This window comes from Felis catus, chromosome C2 (genome assembly GCF_018350175.1).
Source record: "Felis catus isolate Fca126 chromosome C2, F.catus_Fca126_mat1.0, whole genome shotgun sequence".
In the NCBI taxonomy this organism is placed as follows: domain Eukaryota; kingdom Metazoa; phylum Chordata; class Mammalia; order Carnivora; family Felidae; genus Felis; species Felis catus.
This window is the reverse complement of record NC_058376.1, coordinates 71,426,963-71,447,501: the sequence shown is the minus strand read 5'-3', so window position 1 is coordinate 71,447,501 and position 20,539 is coordinate 71,426,963. Positions and strand designations below refer to the sequence as shown.

Genomic DNA, 20,539 nt, shown 5'->3' with positions numbered 1-20,539 from the left:
ACACCGCGGATTTAACAATGACCCAGACAGACACAGGTATGCCTTCAAGAAGCTTCAGTCTAGTGGTAAGAGACATACCAATGGGCAGTTACAATACAAAATTACAATGAGAGGGAGAAGCAGAGGAGGGGGACCCAGCAGGGGCCTGGGAAGAGGGGGTGGAAGTGTGCTGCAAAGACTTTCTAGGATACAGCTTATGCCAAAATTAGAAGAGGAGTTGGGATTTATCCAGATGGAGCACTGAGTGGGAAGGGAGATTGTTCTAAGAGAGGGAATGATGCGTTTAGAGATTTCATGCTATATAGTTAATTCTCATAATTCAACTTCATTTAGTACGTAGAATTGCATTATTATGAGAGGAATATAAAATAGTGTGGCCACTGTGCAAAACAGCATTGTGGTTCTTGAAAAAAGAAAAATAGAACTGCCCTATGGTGCAATTTCACTTTGAAATATCTAGCAAAATAATTGAAAGCGGGGACCCGAACAGGCATTTGTACAATAACGCTCATAACAGCATCATTCACGATAGCCAAATATCCATCAATAGTGAGTGCATAGGCGTACAACAGAGTATTATTCAGTCTTCAAACAGGAGGGAAATTCTGACACATGGCTACAACATGGATGAGCTTTGAAAACATTATGCTACACGAAATAACCACATACACAAAACCAAATACCGTACAACTCCACTTACGTGAGGTACCTGGAATAGTCAAATTCATAGAGAAAGAAGGTAGACCAGTGGTTACAAGGGACTGAGGGACGAGGTAACAGAGAGCTACTATTTAATGGGTACAGGGTTTCAGGACAGTGTGATGACAAAGTTCTGGAGAAGGATGGTGGTCATGGCTGTGGAACAGCATGAGTATACTTAGCACAGGGAATATATGCAATAATATTGTAATGACTTTGTATGGTAACAGAGAGTAACTACACTCAGTGTGGTGAGTATTTTGTAATTGTATATAGATGTGGAATCACTATGTTGTGCACCTGAAGCCAATATGATATTGTATGCCAACTACACTTCAATTAAAAGATGATAAAAAATAAAATAAATGTCTGTGATAAATAAATAAAAATAAATAAAATAAAAATAAAATAAAATAAAAATAAATAAATAAAAATAAAATAAAATAAAATGTCTGTGAATGTACTTAACCAATGTGAATGTACTTAATACACTGAAATATACATTTCAAATAGTTAAAATAGTAAATCTTATGTCTATTTTATCACAATAAAACATTGCATTATGAGTTTTCAACTTTTAGCCATTCTCTTGCTGGTAGACATTTGGATTGGTTCCAGTTTTCCATAATCATAACCAATGTTGCTATAAACATTCTTAAACATTTCTCCTCCTACACCACCTAGGAATGAAATTGTTCAGTCATAGGTTGTACACATCTTCAACACGTGAGTGCAATCAAAGGTCCATAGTGATTTATCTTCCAACAGGCAGGATTTCTTGTTCCACATTCTTATCAACACTTGATGTTCTCACTTCCTCTCCCCCCCAATCTGATGGGTGTGACATCACAATTAATTCTAGCTTTAATTTGCATTTCCATGATTACTGCTAATTTGGGGATTACTGATCATCTAGAGTTCTCTTCTTTAAATTGACTATTCGTAACCTTTGCTCATTTTTAACACTTTGTTTTTGAGTTTATATGAAGTTATCTTTTTCTTACTGAGAGTAAGAAAATCCTTTATAAATTCCAGTTACTACTCCTTTGTAGGTTACATGTGCTGTAAATATATTTTTCCCTGTGTCTGGCTTGCCTTTTCATTTTGTTTCTTTGATGTGCAGAAGCTCTATATTTTAAGGCAAGTTTTCTGTCATGGTTTGTGCTTTTTTGTGAATTATTTTAAGAAATCTTTATCTAATTTTTTTAACTGTATTTTCTTCTAAAAGTATTCAGATCCATTACCTAAAGCTGCTATAACAAATTACTACAAATTTGGATGGCTTAAAACAATAAAAATGTATTCTCTCACAGTTCAGGAAGCTAGAAGTCTGAAATCAGGTCCTGATAGGGGAGTGCTCTCCGAAGGATCTAAGAGCAGATCCTTCTCTGCCTCTCCCCGGTTGGCGACAGTCCCTGGCCTTCCATGGTTTATAGGTTCATCACTCCAACTTCTGTGTCTGTCGTCACATGGGGCTCTCCCTTTGGGTCTCTGTCTCTTCTCTTCTTATAAGGACATCAGTCATATTGGATTTAGGGCCCACTCTACTCCAGGGCGACCTCAGTTTGACTGCATCTGCAAAGATCCTCTTTTCAAAAAGGCCACATTCATAGGTACCAGAGGATAGAGTTTGAACTCAAATGCTTTTCTGGAAGACACAATTTAAGCCACAAGAGCATTAACAATTTATTTTTCACATGTATGCCTTTAATCTACCTAGAATGAATTTTTTAAGTGTATATGTTTATTTTAAGAAAGGGAGAGAGGGGGAGGGAGCAGAGAGAGAGAGAGAGACAGAGAGAGAGAGAGAGAGAGAGAGAGAGAGAGAGAGAGAGAGAATCCCAAGCAGGCTCCATGCTGTCAGTGCAGAGCCTGACATGAGGCTGAAATTCAGAAACCGTGAGGTCATGACCTGAGCCAAAATCAAGATTTGGATGCTCAACTGACTGAGCCATCCAAGTGCCCCTATCTGGAATTAATTTTTGTATTGATTTGAGGTGTGGGTCTAAAATAACTCTTTTTTCACATGGATAACCAGTATTATATTATTATGTTCCAAAACATGCATCACTTCCCCATTATTTTGTGATACTACCTCTGTCATAGATCAAGTTTCCTTACATGTATGGATCCATTTATGAACTTTCCATTTTGTTTCATTGTTTTAATTTGTCTTTCCGTATACAAGTGCCACACTATCTTAATTATGATAGCTTTAGAATATGTTTTGAGATCTGTTAGAGCAACATTGTTCTTCTTTAAAATTTCCTTGGCTATTTTTAGCTCTTCACACTGTTAATTAATTTTGAACTCTCTTTCACATTGCTGTATTCTCTGTAGCTCCTGAGGTATGACTTATCCCATTGCATCTACTGATTCTTTCTCATAGCAGTTTATAATGTTAAGTTTTTCCATTAAATTTTTTAGCTTGAGATAATTGTAAATGTAAATGCAATTGTAAGAAATGATACAGAGCAGTCCATGTACCTTTCACCCAGTTTTCCAAAGGGTATCATCTCATGAAAATTTCAATACAATAACACAAACAGAATATTAACTTTGAAAGTGTCAAGACACAGAGCATTACCATGGCGAGAATTCTTCATGTTGCCCTTTTATAACCACATTCACTTCACTCCTGCCCCACACCCTCCATAACCTCTGGCAACCACTAATCTGTTCTCCCTTTCATAATTTTGTCATTTTCAAGAATGTTATATAAATGGAATCATGCAGAGTATAACTTTTAAGATTGGCTTTTTTTCATTCAGCATAATAATTCTCTGGAGCTTCATCCAGTTGTTGCGTGTATCAGTCATTTATTCCTTTTAATTCTGGGTAGTATTCTGAAGTATGGACATACTATAGTTTGTTTTACATTCAGCTGTAGAAGGATGTCTTGGTTGTTTCCAGTTTTTGACTAATAATGTCACCATTAGCATTCATGTACAGGATTTTGGCGGTGAATATATGTTTTCATTTTGGGGGGATAAATGTGCAAAGTTGAAATTGGTGGGTCATATGGTAGTTGTACGTTTACTCTTGTAAGAAACTGACAAACTATTTTAAAAATTGGCTGTACCATTTTATATTCCCACCAGCAATGAATGGGTGATATCATTTCTTTGCATCCTTGACAACATTTAGTATTTTTACTATTTTCTACTTTAGTGATTCTGATAGATATGTAGCGATATCTTGTGGTTGAAATTTTCATTTCCTTAATGATTAATTTATATTGAACATCTTTCCGTGTGCTTGTTTTTGCCATCTGTATACCTTTTTCAGTGAAATGTCTCTTATTATCTTTTGCTCATATTCCAATTGAAGTGTTTATTTTATTACTGTTGAGTTTTTTCCATTAATTCTTTTAAATGGAGATGTAATTGACATACATTTACTATAGAGCTTTGAGACTTCTTTTTAGACACTAGCTCTTTGTTGCATGTGTGGCTTGCAAATATTTTCTCCAGATTTGTAGCTTGTCTTTTTTTCCCTTTTAACAGGTCTTTTGCAGATGAAAAGTTTTTATTTTGATCAAGTCCAGTTTATGAGTTTTTCCTTTTATAAATCATGCTTTTGATGTCAAATCTAAGAATTCTTTGCTTAGCCATAGAACCTGATATTTTTTTTTCCTAAAAGGTTTATAACTTTACATTTAAGTCTGTGATCCATTTTGAATTAATTTTTGTACAGGTATGAAACTTAGGTCAGGGTTGTTTTTGCCTATCGATTTTTAATTGCTTCAGCACCATTTGTTGAAAAGGCTATCTTTCTTCCATTGAATTGCTTTTGCATCTTTGTCCAAAACCAGGTAGGCAGATTTGTGTGAGTCTATTTTTTAGTTCTCTATTCTGTTCCATTAATCTATGTGTCTGTCCCTCCACCAATACCACACAGTCCTTGATTACCGTAGCTACATAAGAAGTCTTGAAATTGGGTAGACTGATGGCTACTTTATTCTTCTTTTTCAAAATTGTTTCAGTTATTCTTGTTTCTTTGTCTTTTCATATAAAATTTAGAATAATCTTGTTCATTTAGACAAAAAACCTTGCTGCAGTTTTGATAGGACTTACATCAACTCTGTATATAAATTTGGAGAGAATTGATATCTTTACTATGTAGAATCTTCCAATCCATGAACATAATATATCTCTCCATTCATTTAAATCTTTTATTTCTTTCATCAATAATTTGTACTTGTAGCATACAAATCCTGTACATATTTTGTTTGATTTGCACCTACATATTTTTTAAGTGATTGTAAATTTGTAATTTTGGTGCTCATTGCTAGTATATAAAAATGCAACTGTGTTTTTTTTGTATGATTATTTTATATCCTGCAATATTGCTAACCTCACTTATTCTAACAGGGCATTTAAAAGAGATTCCTTGGGATTTTCTACATAAACTGAAATATGTATAGATGAAATAATATGATGTCTGAGATTTGCTTCAAAATAATCTTGGCAGGGGCAGTAGGTGGGGATATAGATGAAACACAATTGTGAGTTGGTAATTGTTAAATCTGGATAATAGGTACATGGGGATTTAGTATACTATGCCCCATATCTTTGTATATGTTTGCAACTTTCTATTATAAAAAGGGTTTCAGCTGTTATTCCCTGTAAAAGATGCAGGGATCCTCACTGCAGGGTAAAGTCATAGTGGTAGACATGTCATTCAAGACTGATTATGATCTGACTTCTCCCATAATTATCCAATTGTTCCTTGAACAATTGAGAAAGGACCATCTTCCTGTATGTTTCACAGCTGTCTAAAGGCTTTTCAGTTCCAGCTCTTTGTTTTCGTTCCTGTTGCACGGACCGTCCTCTCTTTCCCAAGAGGCTCTTCTCCTTCCTTTCAATATTAAATTTCAGCCAGCCTTTGAGAGTCAGCTCCAGAACCAAGAAGCCCTCGAGGGCTCCCCTAATCACTCTGGCCACATTTATCTCCCCCCTCTGACCTTCCAGAACTCCATCTTTATCATTCATTTCAGCATAACACAGTGGTCAAGACTGGGGTTTATGGAGCCAGACTGCCCATATCGGATCCAGGCTCCATTGTTTACCAGCAGTGTCACTTTGGGCAAGTTACTCAAACTCTCTGTGCCTTAATTTCTTCTTCCATAGAATAGAAATGATAATGGCATCAACTTTATAAGGTAGTTGGGAGGATTACATGGGTCATCCGTGTAAAGAATTCAGCATAGTGCTCAGCACACAGTAAACATTCCACATCTAATGATATCATTTGTGCGGTCCTATTTTATAACTAAATAGTAGGTGCCTGAAGGGCAGGAACTATATCCAAGCACTGAGTTCTACACAGAGTAGATGAAACGAATCACACAGTCATCACTTGGGTCAGTTTACATCAAACAAATAAAGTCAATATTCAATTGCATAATTTGGGGATTATTCGAGTCATTGCCTTCTCTTTTGCCCTTTTACTGACTGTACTAGGGTTCTTTGTCAGAAAAAAAAATCATAAAATGGCCCTCAAATTCACTTCCCTATCATAAACCCTTCATCCTGCTAATAATAAAACTCTACCAAAATTCTGTCCACTTAAGAAACACAGGGATATACTAAAAAGATTTGAAGGGAAGGTTAAAGAACTAGACTCAGAACAGGATAGGAAACTGGAAGCTCCAGAGTCTGAAAGGCGGGAATGACAGTCTCATCACCACTTTAGAATAAGTGCCAGCCCACCTTTTTTGGTCTTTGCCTAACTTGCTCAAGGTTCAAAGTCTCAGGAAAGAGTTCAGGCAATCCAGATTTGAGCCATGTGCCCACCCCTTGGTCAGAGGGTTAAAAACAAAAATCTGGTAAGGTTTTTGTGAGAAAAGATATTAACTAAGGATTAAAGAGAAGACTTGCTCTAACTTTTCTCTGGGACTCCTGAGATGACTGGTACTTTGTGGAAAGAATGCAGGCTGGATAAATATTTCTGTTTGGCTGGTAAACTCTTCACCTCTAGTTTTAAGACTTTACTTCTGCCTGGGTCCAAAGCGGGCATGGTAAAGGAAGTAAGTGCAAATGCAGGAGTAGTTTCTGTTCATAGTAGTTTCTGTTTATGATGGAAGCACCACACCAGAGTCAAATGGTGTTGTTTGTAGTCTTCAAAACACCTGGAATCTGAGAAGTCTCTGGAAAACTGTTTAGCTGGAACTGCCTGGACCTTCTACTCTACAACCTGCCAGTCAAGAGAACTTTTCTTAAGTCCCACGAGTCCCTTATCTGCCCCCAGCCTTCTGAGGGACCCTAATTAGTTGCAATGTACCCAGAAGCCAAAGTTCCTCCAGGATGAAGGTAATGGTGGGCACCTTACAAACTATCAAGATAGGGGTGCCTGAGTGGCTCAGTTGGTTAAGCATCTGACTTCGGCTCAGGTCATGATCCCACAAGTTTGTGAGTTTGAGTCCCACACCAGGCTCTGTGCTGAGAGCTCAGAGCCTGGAACCTGCTTCGGATTCTGTGTTCACCCCCCACCCCTCCCTCACTCACACACTCTCTCTCTCTCAAAAATAAAGATTAAAAAAAATTAAAAAAAAAAAAAAAAAAAAAGAAACTACCAAGGATAGAAACCAAAGTCTCTGAGTCTGATGCGCAAAATGTTTATGTAAACTCCAAGGTGTCCTCTCCCTGTGTGTGCTCGGGACAGAAAGTCTAGACAGAGGCACCAGTTCTCAGGGGAACTGGCCATGAGGCTAGGAGATCAAGAAGAGGGAAGCCCTGGATATTTTCTCAGCCAATTTGGGTCACCTTATCTTGTGCTGAAGAATGTTTGGGGAGTATTTGAAAGCAATAGCTGTCTTGACTACCCTTTAATATCTACACACTTTTTGTACATTCCCTCCCTTTTTGTAAATTCCCTGCATTTCAAGGGAAAGCATTTATTCCCCTAAAACAAAGCAAAAACCAAAATTAACTCTATATATTCTAAAACATAATGTGACCAGTTTGCAGATATTTCAATAAGTACATGAGAAGCAGGGGAATTACTGCATAATTCCATCATTTTTTAAAAAATTTTTTTTAATGTTTTTATTTTGAGACAGAGAGAGGCAGAGCATGAACAGGGGAGGGTCAGAGAGAGAGGAAGACACAGAATCTGAAACAGGCTCCAGGCTCTGAGCTGTCAGCACAGAGCCTGACGCGGGGCTCGAACTCACAGACCATGAGATCATGACCTGAGCGAAAGTCGGATGCTTAACTGACTGAGCCACCCAGGCGCCCCATATAATTCCATCATTTTAATAGCGCCATACTTATTTATTTTTTTGTATTTCCTTCCCTTACTTTATGTATTTTTTTTCTTTGCAGGGACATTTTTTCATAGTTGTAATGGTGTATATATACTTTTTTAAAAAACGTTTTTATTTTATTCAAATTCAGGTTAGTTAAAATACAGTAATATTAGTTTCGGGTGTACAATTTAATGATTCAACACTTCCATATAACACCCGGTGCTCATCACAAGTACACTCCTTATTATATACTTTTTAATATATAAACTTCTCCTTTTGCAATTTCAGATTTGCAGAAAAGTTGCAAAGATAGCATGAGAGTTCTGAAAATTTTCAGTTTTCACTAAGTTACCATCTTACATTTTTCAACACTAAGAAACCAATATTTGTATATTACGTTTAATTTAACTTTAGATTCTATTTGGATTTAACCAGGTTTGCTGCTGTCCTCTTTCTGTCCCAGGATCCAATTCAGGATGGAACATTGTATTCAATCGTGTCTCCATCGCCTCTTCTGGCATGTGGCAGTTCCTCCGTCTTTCCTTGTTTTTCATGACCTTGACAGTTTGAGGAGCACTGGTCAGGTACCTCAGGTAGACAGTCCTCAAATCGGGCTTGTCTTATGTTTTCCTCATGAGCAGAATGAGGTTATGGATTTTTGTAAAGAAAACCACAGAAGTGATGTGGCCACCTCATCACATTATATCCAGGGTGTATAATATCCACATGACATCATTGGCGGTATTAACCTTGATCATTTGGTAAAGGTAATGTTGGCCAGCTTTCTCCGTTGTGAAGGTGCTACTTTCTCTTTCCATACTTTTGTTTTTTTAAAGTGAATTACTAATTCTAGTCCATTCTTAAGGGGAGGGAGGATTAAGCTCCACCTCCTGGAAAGGGAATAATTTACAGATATTGTTTGAATTCTTCTGTAAGGAAGATTTGTCTCTTCTTACTCATTTATTAATTCTATCATCTATTTATATCAGTAGGGATTCATGTGTATTTCACATATATTTTTCTCCCTTTGTCTCCATATGACAATATAACATTTTTTTTTCTATGTTACTAGCACGGTCTTCATGACCATCATTTTAATAGTTGCATCTATTTTTAGATATTTTCCACTGTTAACTTTGAACTCACCAATTATGCTGCAGCAAACACCTTTTGAAACAATGTTCTATGATTGTTTGCATTCCAGCTGTGGCATGATGTTTGGAACACAGAAACATAAGTCTACTTAGGATATATGGATATATGGATGGATGGATGCGTGCATGCATGCTGGGCTGGCATCCTTTTTTTCCTGTTGAACAGTGGTCTTAGCCTATGGAGATCTCAAGTCTAAGTTAAAGGTTCAGAAGAGAAGCTTGAGAACTTGCTGCAAATCAGGCTTTGACTTCCTGTGAACCATAACTAGTTTGTAACAATAAAAAAAGGCCCTCAGAACAAATACAGATTTTGTACTGTAAGCTAGTTTTCTATCTCTGGCTGGAAAACATTTGAATATTTTAACAGCTTCAGCAGTTTTTCTCATGGATTTATCATTCTTCTGTCAGCTTACCTTGTAGACATGAAGATTTTTTAATTCCTGGGGTGTTTTTAGGGCATATAGATATCATCATATTTAGTCTCTGGCCAGGAAAGTCTGTCAGTTTAATAATAAAGTGAGTAAAGGACATTTGGAAAGTTACCTTCTCTGATAATGGCTGCTGGACAAAACAAAACAGAAACAGTTACAAAGTAGCTGAGGGAAGAGAGGGCAGGTGAGTATATTTTCATCACTTCAAGATTTGGCAATGTAACCAAACCTCAGCAGAGATTTAGTGCCAAGGAGATCAGGAGCTAAGAGGGGCAGTAGTCAGAGGCAAAGTGAGAACAATCCAGTCCTTGACAGGCAGTGTACTTCTAACCATTCTTGTTCCCATGTAGAACAGGCAGTTCCTTACATTCCAATGCCCACCTGGCCATTCAGGCATTCATTCCATTCACTCGTTATTCTGTTACAGAAAATGCTAAATAACACGGCTGTGTGAGAAGTGTTCTAACAGGAGGTACAGAAAGAGTGTTAAGGGTTCACAGAGAATGGGTAGGGCAGAATACAGCCAGAGAAAGCCACGATGTAGCTGAGTTAGCTCTTGTAAGGAAGAAAGATCAAGGTGTAGTTAGGAATGTGCTAGTAGTTCAGGGAATGGCAGGAGATGAAGTTAGGAAGCTAAAGTGTGACCAGGTATTGAAGATCCTTTATGTGCCAGGGGAAGGAACCAAACTCTATCTTATACGGAGAAATGGTGGTGAGTTTTAGGTAAAGGGAGTACGACCCCACAGTAATGTTTTCCATCCTCCCCACCCACCCCTGCCCCAAGCTCCTTATCCCGACTGTGGAGGGCAATGTAGCAATATTTACCAAAATTACAAATGCACATTTTTTGTGCCAGCCATTCCACTTTGGAGAATTTATCCTATAGACATACTTGCATCCACATGAGGTAATACATGACCAGGTTTTTCACTGCAGCATTGTTTGTATTAACAAAGGATGGGAAACAACTTAAATGCTCATCAGTAAGTAACTGGTTGAATAAACTATTATCCATTCATACAATGGAAAATGTGCCACTATAAAAGAAGAATAAGGAAGTTCTTCATGTACTGATACAGAAAATTCTTTAAGAAACACTGTTTTTTTTTAAAAAAAAAAAAAAAAAAAAAAGCAAGGTACAGGGGTGCCTGGGTGGCTCAGTTGGTTAAGCATCTGACTTCGGTTCAGGTCATGATCCCACAAGTTCATGAGTTCGAGTCCCACACCAGGCTCTGTGCTGACAGCTCAGAGCCTGGAGCCTACTTTGGATTCTGTGTCTCCCTCTCTCTCTGCCTCTCCCTTGCTCACACTCTGTCTTTCAAAAAGAAATGTTAAAAAAAAATTTTTAATAAAAATAAGCAAGGTACATTAATGTATATATGTCTATTTTTAAAAAAGGGTGAAGAATAACAAGTATACATTATTTGCTTGTATAAAGAAACTCTCTAAGGATAAATGGAAAAGTAATGAGGGGCTACCAAAGGGGGTGAGGCAAAAACTGGGCACATGGCTTTTCACCATATACTTTTCTTGTGGACTTTAAGCATGTGGATGTTAATTGGAAAATTAAATATTATTGATTAAACAAAAGAGAAAGAGAGAGAAGCTCTCTTTCATTCCCTTTTCCTCTGTAGGTCTCATTCCTGCTTTTCACCTTGTCAGGACTTTCTTTCAGTTAGATCTATGGTTGTGGGGCTTCCAGTGGTTAAAGGAGAAATACACAAATCTTCTTTTACTCCTTTGCGTAGCGAGACCTATTGACACCTAGGTTGAATTTCTTCCCCCAGATTCTAAGTGGCAAAGGCTGGCAGGCGAGGGAGGAAAGATGTGTATTCCTCGCGTGTTTTTCCCTCACTGCTGCTGGTGCTAAAGCAGTTGTGGTTGCTGCGGCAACAAGGGCTTGGGGGAAAAGCTGGGAGGTGAGCTCCTGTTCCTTCTGTGGGCCAGTGGGGAGATAAAACCAGCTGGGAACTCCAAGCATCACTTTGAAAGGAAAACAAGTGAGAAACTCCCCAGGCAGTGAGAGAAAAGGACAGGACTTACCTAGGGTGACGAGTTGCCAAAAGGTTTCAGGTCACCCGTGCATCTTACTGTTTTGCTGCAGCCTCTCAGAAGGCTGGTCACTAAAGCTCCCACCTACCTAGGAGCCCTCCCACCACTCAAGATTTATTTTAACCCACTAACCCTCACACCCCGCTGTTCTGGTCTTAAGTTGGTGTAATGATATTGGGATAAATGACAGAATCCTAGGAAAATTAACGACAAAGTCTCTGATAGACCTCCAAAGCCAGAGCATAGCTCTCTGCTTTCTGTTCCTCTGGGAGCAGTTCGCAGAATAGAGGGAGGCAAGGGTATACGTAAAGCACAGCCTCATTTCTCCGCGCTCCTAGAGGAGTAGTGCTAAGCAAATTCTTTCCTTTTTAATCACATTCATCTTTGATCCCAAGAACATCAAGCTCGCAATGGGAAAGTGAGGGCCATCTGGCAGTTGCTATCACTAAGATTTTAACAGCTGGCAGTTTGATACCCTGGAGACTGGATATGGGAGAAGACTGTAGTTGGTCAGGGCAGAAGAGTCAGCAGGATATGGTAGGCATAGTGATTCCTGTTACCCACACTCTAAGCCAGAAGTTCATAGGAAAAAGGAAGCAGGCTTGAGCCTCACTTTAACCAAGATGCTATAAAGATCATGCCTACTTGTTATACCATTACAGGGTATAGCAAATCTACGCACACTTGGGGCCACAGGGAGTGATGGGTAACACAGTCAATGCCACAAATGGATGACTGTCCAACGCATAGCACCCCTTTCTTTGGGGTGTGTCCCAGTATTCAGGGGTGAGTCCCCAACACAGTCATTACTCTTTGACCTGCCTCACTGGCAACAAGAGGTTTATAAATCTTGCACCTGACGTTCCTACAGCTGTCCTGGTCTCCACACTTCCCGAGACTTAGTGGTCAGTTTTCCTTGGATTCTGTCATTTATCCCAGTATCTTTCCAATATCTTTCCCCTCAGCCTTTTGTTCACTGGTTTAAAATGTCCGAGTCATTGTAGAACATTTGGAATGCATCTTGTTTTCAGAGGCTCTGGGTAATGCGCAGACAGCGATGACAATATACCACACCCCAGTCAAAACCAACATCATTTCTCTCTTGAATGACTGCAACCATCTCTCTAGAAGATCCCACTGCTTCTACTCTTGCTTTACTCTATTTACTCTCTGAAAAGTACACACTGACATTTTAACCAGACGAGTCACTTCTCTAAGACTCTTCAATGGCTTTCCAAGGCCCTAAGAATAAAGCCTAACCTGCTTAGTATGTCCTTCTTGCAGGTCCTTGCCCAAACTCCTCCTGTCTCTACACCAACACATATGCTGGTTCTCATCTGGAGCCTCTTCTCTCTACTCTGTGCCTAACAGGGGCCTTGTCTCCAACCTAAATTAGGTCCACACCCGCCCCCCTTTTTTTCAATTCAATAGTATATACTCTTTTTCCTTCATAGCTCCTATTACAGCTTGTAATTACATATTCATTTTGGTGACTTTAGGCAATGTCTGTCTCCCCCTTAAGACTCTAAGTGCCCTAGAGTCAGGACTGTCTCCATTTTGCTCCCTCCAGTAGCCACAGAACTTAGCACAGAAACTGGCATACAGTAGGTACCCAAATATTTAATGGGTGATTAAATAGGAAGAGATTGGCATGGCTAGAGATGGCTGAGATTAAGATAAGAAACCGAATTTGTGTGCAAGTGATAGCAAAGGAACAAAATAGATTTACTTTAAAAAGAAAATTCAACAGAATTTGATGACAGGTGGTGGGAAGGAAATATGCTTTACTAGCTGAACATGCCACCTGACTCAGAGAGGAAGGAGTCAAAACCGAATTTTCAAACTGGAGTGAGTAATGTTTAGGTTTGGGGAAATATGATACTTAAGTTAGTTTTAGACATATCAGTTGGAGATGACCAAGAGATATTAAAGCAGAAATGTTCAGAAAGTTGCAGGGTAGGGGCGCCTAGGTGGTTCAGTTGGTTAGACTCCTGGTTTCAGCTCAGGTCATGATCTCATGGTTTGTGAGTTTGAGCCCCACATCAGGCTCTGCACTGGCAGCACCTGACACAATTCAGATGCTGTAGACAGAAAGATTTACATCACTTTAAAATAAAAGATACTTACATCAAGGGAATGGGTAAGGGGCACACCTCATGCACTGGTAATGACTGTGCCCACGTCTTTTATACATGAAGGAATAAAAAAATCCAGAGAAACAAAGTGATCTGCTCAAGGTCACATAACAAGTCAGTGATGATGCATTCTGACCCGCTTTTCTTGACTCAGAAACCTCCTGAATTTTCAGACATGCCTGCTTTATAGTAAACACTCAAAACCATTTCCTGATAGTCAAGGTGGACAAATAAAAGGCAGCAATTTTATTTCCTTAGTTTATTAAAGATGACAATGAACTGTTAGGCTGTGTATGTATTACAGTGAATAGAAATCCAGTTCAGAACACAAGTTGCACATGAACAGAACATCTCTATATAGACTCTTGCTCCTTTTATGTTAATTTAACAAAAACTCTAAAGCCTTGGCAGAGAAAGTCAATAACAGCCTCATTTAAGTGGAAAATATTTGCCTTCCACTCTTCTGCAATGTCTTGAATCTTGTCTCTACCTTGCAAGCAAACTTTTAACTTTTTTCCCTTTATTTATAAAAAAGAACACTTTTTGCCTCCCATTTCATTCAGAAAGAACTCTCTTCAGTGCATTCAAAGCTTTTCCCCACAACAGCAGGGGATTTCAGATACTGGTATTAGTTGCAAAGTGCTTTCAAAATATCCCATACTCTTTCCTCTCAAATAAATAAATAAACGGGTATTTGGACAGTGATGACAGCAGAGTGTCAGGGTCACTAAAACAGATACGCAATCTAAAGAGATGGAATGTGAAAGGTGGAGAAAAATAAGTGAAAAACCAGGAGCATGTAAGACTGCTGAGCTCAACGTTGGAAACTGTCGTTTTCCATCTTTTGGTCCTATGCTAATATGAAACAGGCGAACAATAATGAGAGTGCATCTCTCTTCCAGTGTAGTGACTTGGAGTAAGGAGCTGGATGTGTAATTTGTACCACAACTAGAAGCAGAGTTCACCATTTTTTACAAACCCCTGAGTCTGAATCTGAGGCCTAACCTTTAGTAAGCCTTGAGTTTTGTGGGGCAATTCCCAAAGCTCCTAGGTAGGACAAGGCTCCTAGTTAGCCCTTCAAAACTGGGCTGGGCTGGAACTCTTGGCTCTCAGAGTCTTCCCGATGAACTAAGGGAGAACAAGCTCAGGGTCTTCCAGCCCGATCCCAAGTCCGAGGCAGAGAGATCAATGCCATGCGTCAATTCCTCCCTGCGTCCTGTTGCCCTGGTGGAGCCTCAGCTCTGGCCACTTCCTTCCTGCCCCTTCTACTTCCTGTGAGACTCCTGGGTGCCTCCAGCTCAGGCACTCATTGGCTTCCACCAACCATGTGCTACTTTCTGTTCGGCTTCTTGGGGTAGCATCTACACCAAGTTTTTTCTATTAGCAACCAACTATGGAAAGACAGGTATACAAGAAGTCAGTCCCAGAATGAAACAAAAACAAAAACAAAACAAAACAAAACGCTGTGGGCTTTTGTTCACAGAGCCGCCAGCCTTCAGAACAGTAACCCTGACCAGTGTTATACGCAGAGGTCAGGAGCTATAGCAACTTAAAGAACACCACAAACATATCACGGTCCCCTAGAAACACACATCTTAAGAAAGGGTATGTGTGTGTTGAAATTAGTAATATGGAAAGAATGATTGAACATATGGATATCACCAGGCTAAATGGCTCAGTGCATAATAGGCGTAAAGGCTCTTGTTATTCCAAGAACACAGGAACATTCACACTCACATTCATGTCCACAAATTGCCAAGTTCCCTAACCCCACTAATAGCAGAAAGCTTCCCCACCCTTACCCCAACTTTAACAAAAGAAACAAAGGTAAGAGTTCATCCACCAGGGAGGGTCCCAACTCTGTTGCAGGAAGGGGATGAGAATGGAGTTGGGCCATACTTTTACTCAGAACCAAAATGACCACCTAACAATGGGCACAGTGGCAAGAGACCCACAAATAAGATGGTGGATAGAGTTTTTGTCCTCAACTTAGGATGGCATCAGGGACTTGCCTAAGCTTGAAAGATCATATATACACCAGAGCTAGGTTGAAAAAAAGAGACCTTATCACTTAAGAGGAGGCCAACAGCTCCTCTGACTGAATAAATGCTCCTTAAGCAACAGAGCTGTGGCCTCACTTATGCTGGGTGTAAGGCTGTGAAGGGGTCTGGCCTAAGTATCAGTTCTGTTTCTTTGCTTCAAGCCCACCAGGGTAAAGAAAGTCAGCTTGTGACATCATCTTTGCCTAGAATACTTCAAACAAGGAGGTCATACGGTGGACTCCTTGAGGTCTCTGAGGATTCCAGGTAATCATGCTGCTTTTATGGCCTAAAAAATACCTAAATAAGCTGGACAGAATGCCCACGATGTACTCCCATCCTCTAATGCTTCTCCTCAGGGTGCAGTCTGACTCTATTTCAGGACTGAGAGAGAAAACTCCGTCCTCCTATTTCAGCAGCAAAGGAGAAGTGAGTTGGTTGAGAAAGGCCTGACTCAGAAGCTCCAGAACTAAAACAAAATAAAACTGGAAATGATACTTGAAACGCAGCTGAAACCGGATCTGGTCCAAGTGGAGAAGGCCATGGATGTCAGAAGCACTGGGTCTCATTGTCCACTCCCCTGACAGAGGCACTAGAAGCTTCACATTAAGGACCTGTGTGTCAGTTCTGATGGAAATACCCAGTACCTACACATTGCCACAACAGACTGGACCTCACCAACCTAACAAAGGTTGATTACACATGGACGTTAGATAAGTCATAAAAAAAAAATGATGATAATAATCAAAGAAAAAAAAAAAAAACCAAGTGGGGAAAGTCCTTAAAAGGGTGGCTCAGTTCTGCATTATGTGTGACCCTAGCGCCTAGAAGAGGGCTTAATGTGCTTTCTTCAGGTGGTCTCCAGGACGGTGGCCTCTAGAGCCAAGGCTTCAGTGGGTTCCTCCTCGTAGTCTGACATGTAAGACTCCAGGCTCTGTTTGGCCAGCAATTCCCGCCGGGCCTGCAGCCGCTCACAGCGGGGACAGCTTCCAGTCTTGAAACAAGCCTTATGGTAACACGCTTTACACTCTATTCAGGGAAGGTGAAAAAAAAAGAGAGAAAACTATTTGTATTATCTCAAGCCAGAAGTAAAGCACTGCCACAGCCCCTTCTTGCCACCACTGCTAGGTGCACCTGCGGTGAAAACAGGGAGTTTCTGAGACAAACTGAACTCTTCCTAATAGGGACGGCTGAGGGAAATAAATGAGCTTCGTGTTCAGTCTGGTTTGCCCACTCCACACCCGGACCAGTACTTACCTTCACAGGTCCGGCACTTATGGAGCTCAAAAGGGAAGATGATGTCATCCTCGTTCTGACAGAACTCACAGATGAAGCCCTTGGCTTGGCAGAGCTGGGGTGGGGGGAGAGAGACAAGCAGCAAAATCAGGGGCAGCAAACCAGGAACTGGCACAAGAGGATGAACCCAAGTGGGGGACGGGGCAAAATATAAAGAAGACTTGAGTGGGCCCTAAGGGGTTCTCCTGCCTCCTGGGAAGAGACCGGCTGGACATGACAGCCAAACTGGGGCCAGGACTGGGCAGTGTTAGACAAACCTTTAAGATGGAGACAAGGGAGCATGAGTTTGAGAAACTGCAACCACGAGAGTGGTTCACAATGCAGAGTTGTAAAGAAAGAAGGGATGATGCCACAAGGGGCTGCCTAAAGTCAGAATTCCAGGCTGGGTGATGACTCTATTTTGAAATCGGAACCACAGCCAATTAACATAAAATGTGATGGCACGGGCATTTCTCCAAAACAACACCCAGCCTTGAATCAGGTTATAGCAAAACCTTTCCAATTCCCCCCACTATACAGGATCTCTACATATGCCCTATTTTGAGCTCTAATTCTGGGACTGTCACAGGAACACACACTGGGCATATTCTAAGATGGGAAATTCTAAAAATGGAACTTCTGAATTTCTGGCATGTTGAGTATATCAAGGACAATAATAACTTGCATCTATAGAATGAAGTTTACAAAATGCTTTCATGTAAATTATTTTGTCAATTCTCAAAACTACTGAGAGGAAAGGGCAGGGGCTATTAATTATTATCTTCATGTTACAGACAAGAAAATTGAGGCTTGCTGCAGAGAGGGCAAAGTACTTCCGTTGGTCACAGCAATTTGAGAATGATAAAGTGGAGGGAGACCCAGTCCCTCTCCAGATTCTAATTCAGGGTTCTCTCCTCCCACATCAGGACAATTCTACACTGAAGGCCTGCTTAGTCCTGCCCTTACCCAGGGGCAGTGCCAGCACCACATCCTCTTCTGATTTCAGGTTCTTTAGATCTGGATGAATTAGCGGTTCACCAATCCCAGGAACAGCAATCCTACCCAGTTTTTCTCCCAGTGTTGACAGGCCATTTCAACTTCCTGAAACTGCATGGCAAGAACTTGGGTCCATCCCACTCCCTGTATCCCTAAGCAAGAGTCCAGTCACATGATAAAGTGAGACTATCTTACCATGCATCGCTCTACGTGGGCAGCCCCTGCCCTGGTGAGCTCAGCAAGCCGGGGCCCCAGCTCTCCCTTCCTGGTTGCAGTCAAGTCATTCAGCGAGTATAGGTGGAGATCCTCGGTCAGGTGGCCTGGAACTGTGTCAAAGGAATCCAGAAGCCTACAGAAAATGAGGGGAAGTAGGTAGGAGCCGAAAACGAACATTTTGGGGGCACCTGGGTGGCTCAATCGATTAAGCATCCGACTCTTGGTTTTGGCTTAGGACATGATTTCACAGTTCCTGAGTTTGAGCCCCATGCTGGGCTCTATGCTGACTGTGGAGCCTGCTTAGGATTCTCTCTCTCTTCCTCTCTCTCTTTGCCCCCCACCCTCACGTCTCTCTTGCTCTCAAAATAAATACATAAACTTAAAAAAAAGAAGAAGAAGAAGAAAATGAACATTGTGTGTGGCACATCAAGGTAGAAGGATCTGTACTATCCAGAAGCAGGATAGGGAAAAGAAGGGCCCAGACAGAGTCGATGAGGGTGGGCAGTGTTCGGCCAGCCTAGGAGTTCCAGACCACTCCGGACCCTCCACACTACTAGATGTGAGTGAGAAGTGACTTTTATACCTTCCTGCACAGTGATTCATGCCAGCTTGCAAAGAGTGGCAGGTCTGGCCTGACAGAACAACCACAGAGTTCCCTTCCAGAGAGGATACAGACACACTCAACTGCTGCAGGCTTTTTGCTGACCATTTCTGGAATTCTCTACAAATCTCTCTACTTTCCTTCTTCATACAACAAGGGACAACTGCTGGGGCATGTCTGTTTCAGAGACATTAACCCAGCAAGAGGCGTCTGGCCTCCACACGAGACTTACTCTTTGGCCAGTCGGCAAGTCTTAAACATGTTCTTCATGTGATACAGCTGGATCCGCAGCAGCTGAAGAGAAAGACATTGTGGTGGTGAGTGGGGGGTAAGAGCAGGTATGAAGAGGAAAGAAACAATTATTAGAATGTCCAGTACCTTTAAACCCTGGAGGTCTGGAAGCTTTGCATGCAGCATCCAGAGCCAAACTATTCTCTACATCTGTAATTCAATAACTTGCTTCAAACTGACCTCCAGTCAGGGAGGGCACCTCTGCTGGGTTGTGCTCCCAAATCACGTATACAACTGGAAGCCACTGAGAAATCCAGAATTTGAATTTCCTACCTGATACCCTATTCTCCCTTCAGTATATTTTCAGTGCAGGGAAAACTCCTGCTTTTGTCACTGAGTGCCATCTATGGCTTCAGACCTGCCATTAGTAGGTTTGAGGCTCTAACTAGACAGGTGAGAAATGACAAGAGTCTGAGAAAGCATGTAGAGAAAGTGTGAGTAATGAGATGGTTACAGCTCTGACACAGTGACAGAAATGTCGTGATCCTAGCAAAGGCTGCATGAACAGAGCGGGGGGATGAGGGATGAGGAGGGTAATCTGTGATATGGCCTTTCAAGGATCTTACCCGGACTTGATTGAGCAGCTTGACCTTCCTATAGAGGGCACTGTTGATGTCCTGCACATTGAAGAGAGGATCGTTCCAGATCTTAATGAGCAGGTCCTTGGAGAAATTGCTGACATAGTACTTGCTGAAGTCCCACTTGCGCAGAACCCGGCTGGGGATGACCATCTGAGCATTTTCATGGCAGCACTGACAGAAGTACTTGCCCAAGTACTCACAGTACCGCAGCCGCTTGATATAATCTGGAAAAACCAGAAAGCCAAAGGTCAGGTGTGGCTTTCCCACCTATAAGCTGGTGAGGCAGCTCTCTTGCTCCTTTTCAAAGAGCAGAAAGGGATGGCCACTGGTCTCCATCCATTTCTGTGCTCCCAAAGCTAGAGGAAACCCACAGAGTGGGTTTCTGTGTCCCTCTCTGAAGGCCACTGAGGAAACAAATTCTGGCAGAGTTGGTAAGATCCAGATTCCAAGAACCCGGCCGAGAGTACCCAGTTTTCTTTGGTACACGATGTCGGTAACGGGCCCCCAGAAATCATTTCCCTCTGATTGCCAGTAATCCTGCACAGCCCTACCTTCCGGGTCTGGGCCCCTTCTTTCCCTTTCCCAGTTCTGCTCTGTTGCCTCCTCTCACAGCCTCTCTGACCAGCCCCAAGGGTGTGAGAGGGCACAGTCACTGGAGGCGGACTGGGGGTCAGAGAAGATGCTCACCGGGGTCAGTCCGAATGCCACACCCTGCACAGCGGTAATTCTGCTTGGCCACAGCGATCTTCCTCCTGAGGAGAAGGGAAGGAGAGGGCTTTGGCAAATACCAGCCACAGGAGGCCTCTGGGGTGTAAAG

At 41.3% G+C, this 20,539-nt stretch overlaps 1 protein-coding gene across 9 annotated transcripts in view; it reads right to left on the bottom strand.

Moving 5' to 3' along the window:
* Positions 1-13,967: 13,967 nt before the first annotated feature.
* Positions 13,968-20,539, bottom strand: part of RUBCN (rubicon autophagy regulator) — a 69,282-nt gene continuing 62,710 nt past the window's right edge. For all 9 annotated transcript variants that reach the window (XM_045037053.1, XM_019839921.3, XM_019839926.3 and 6 more), the window contains 6 exons: positions 20,410-20,474; positions 19,708-19,946; positions 19,083-19,144; positions 18,229-18,382; positions 17,020-17,113; positions 13,968-16,791 (listed from right to left, as the gene is read on the bottom strand). In XM_045037053.1, coding sequence (XP_044892988.1) covers positions 16,613-16,791; positions 17,020-17,113; positions 18,229-18,382; positions 19,083-19,144; positions 19,708-19,946; positions 20,410-20,474 — 793 coding nt within the window. In that variant the 3' untranslated portion in view covers positions 13,968-16,612. The remainder of the gene's footprint in view (positions 16,792-17,019; positions 17,114-18,228; positions 18,383-19,082; positions 19,145-19,707; positions 19,947-20,409; positions 20,475-20,539) is intronic.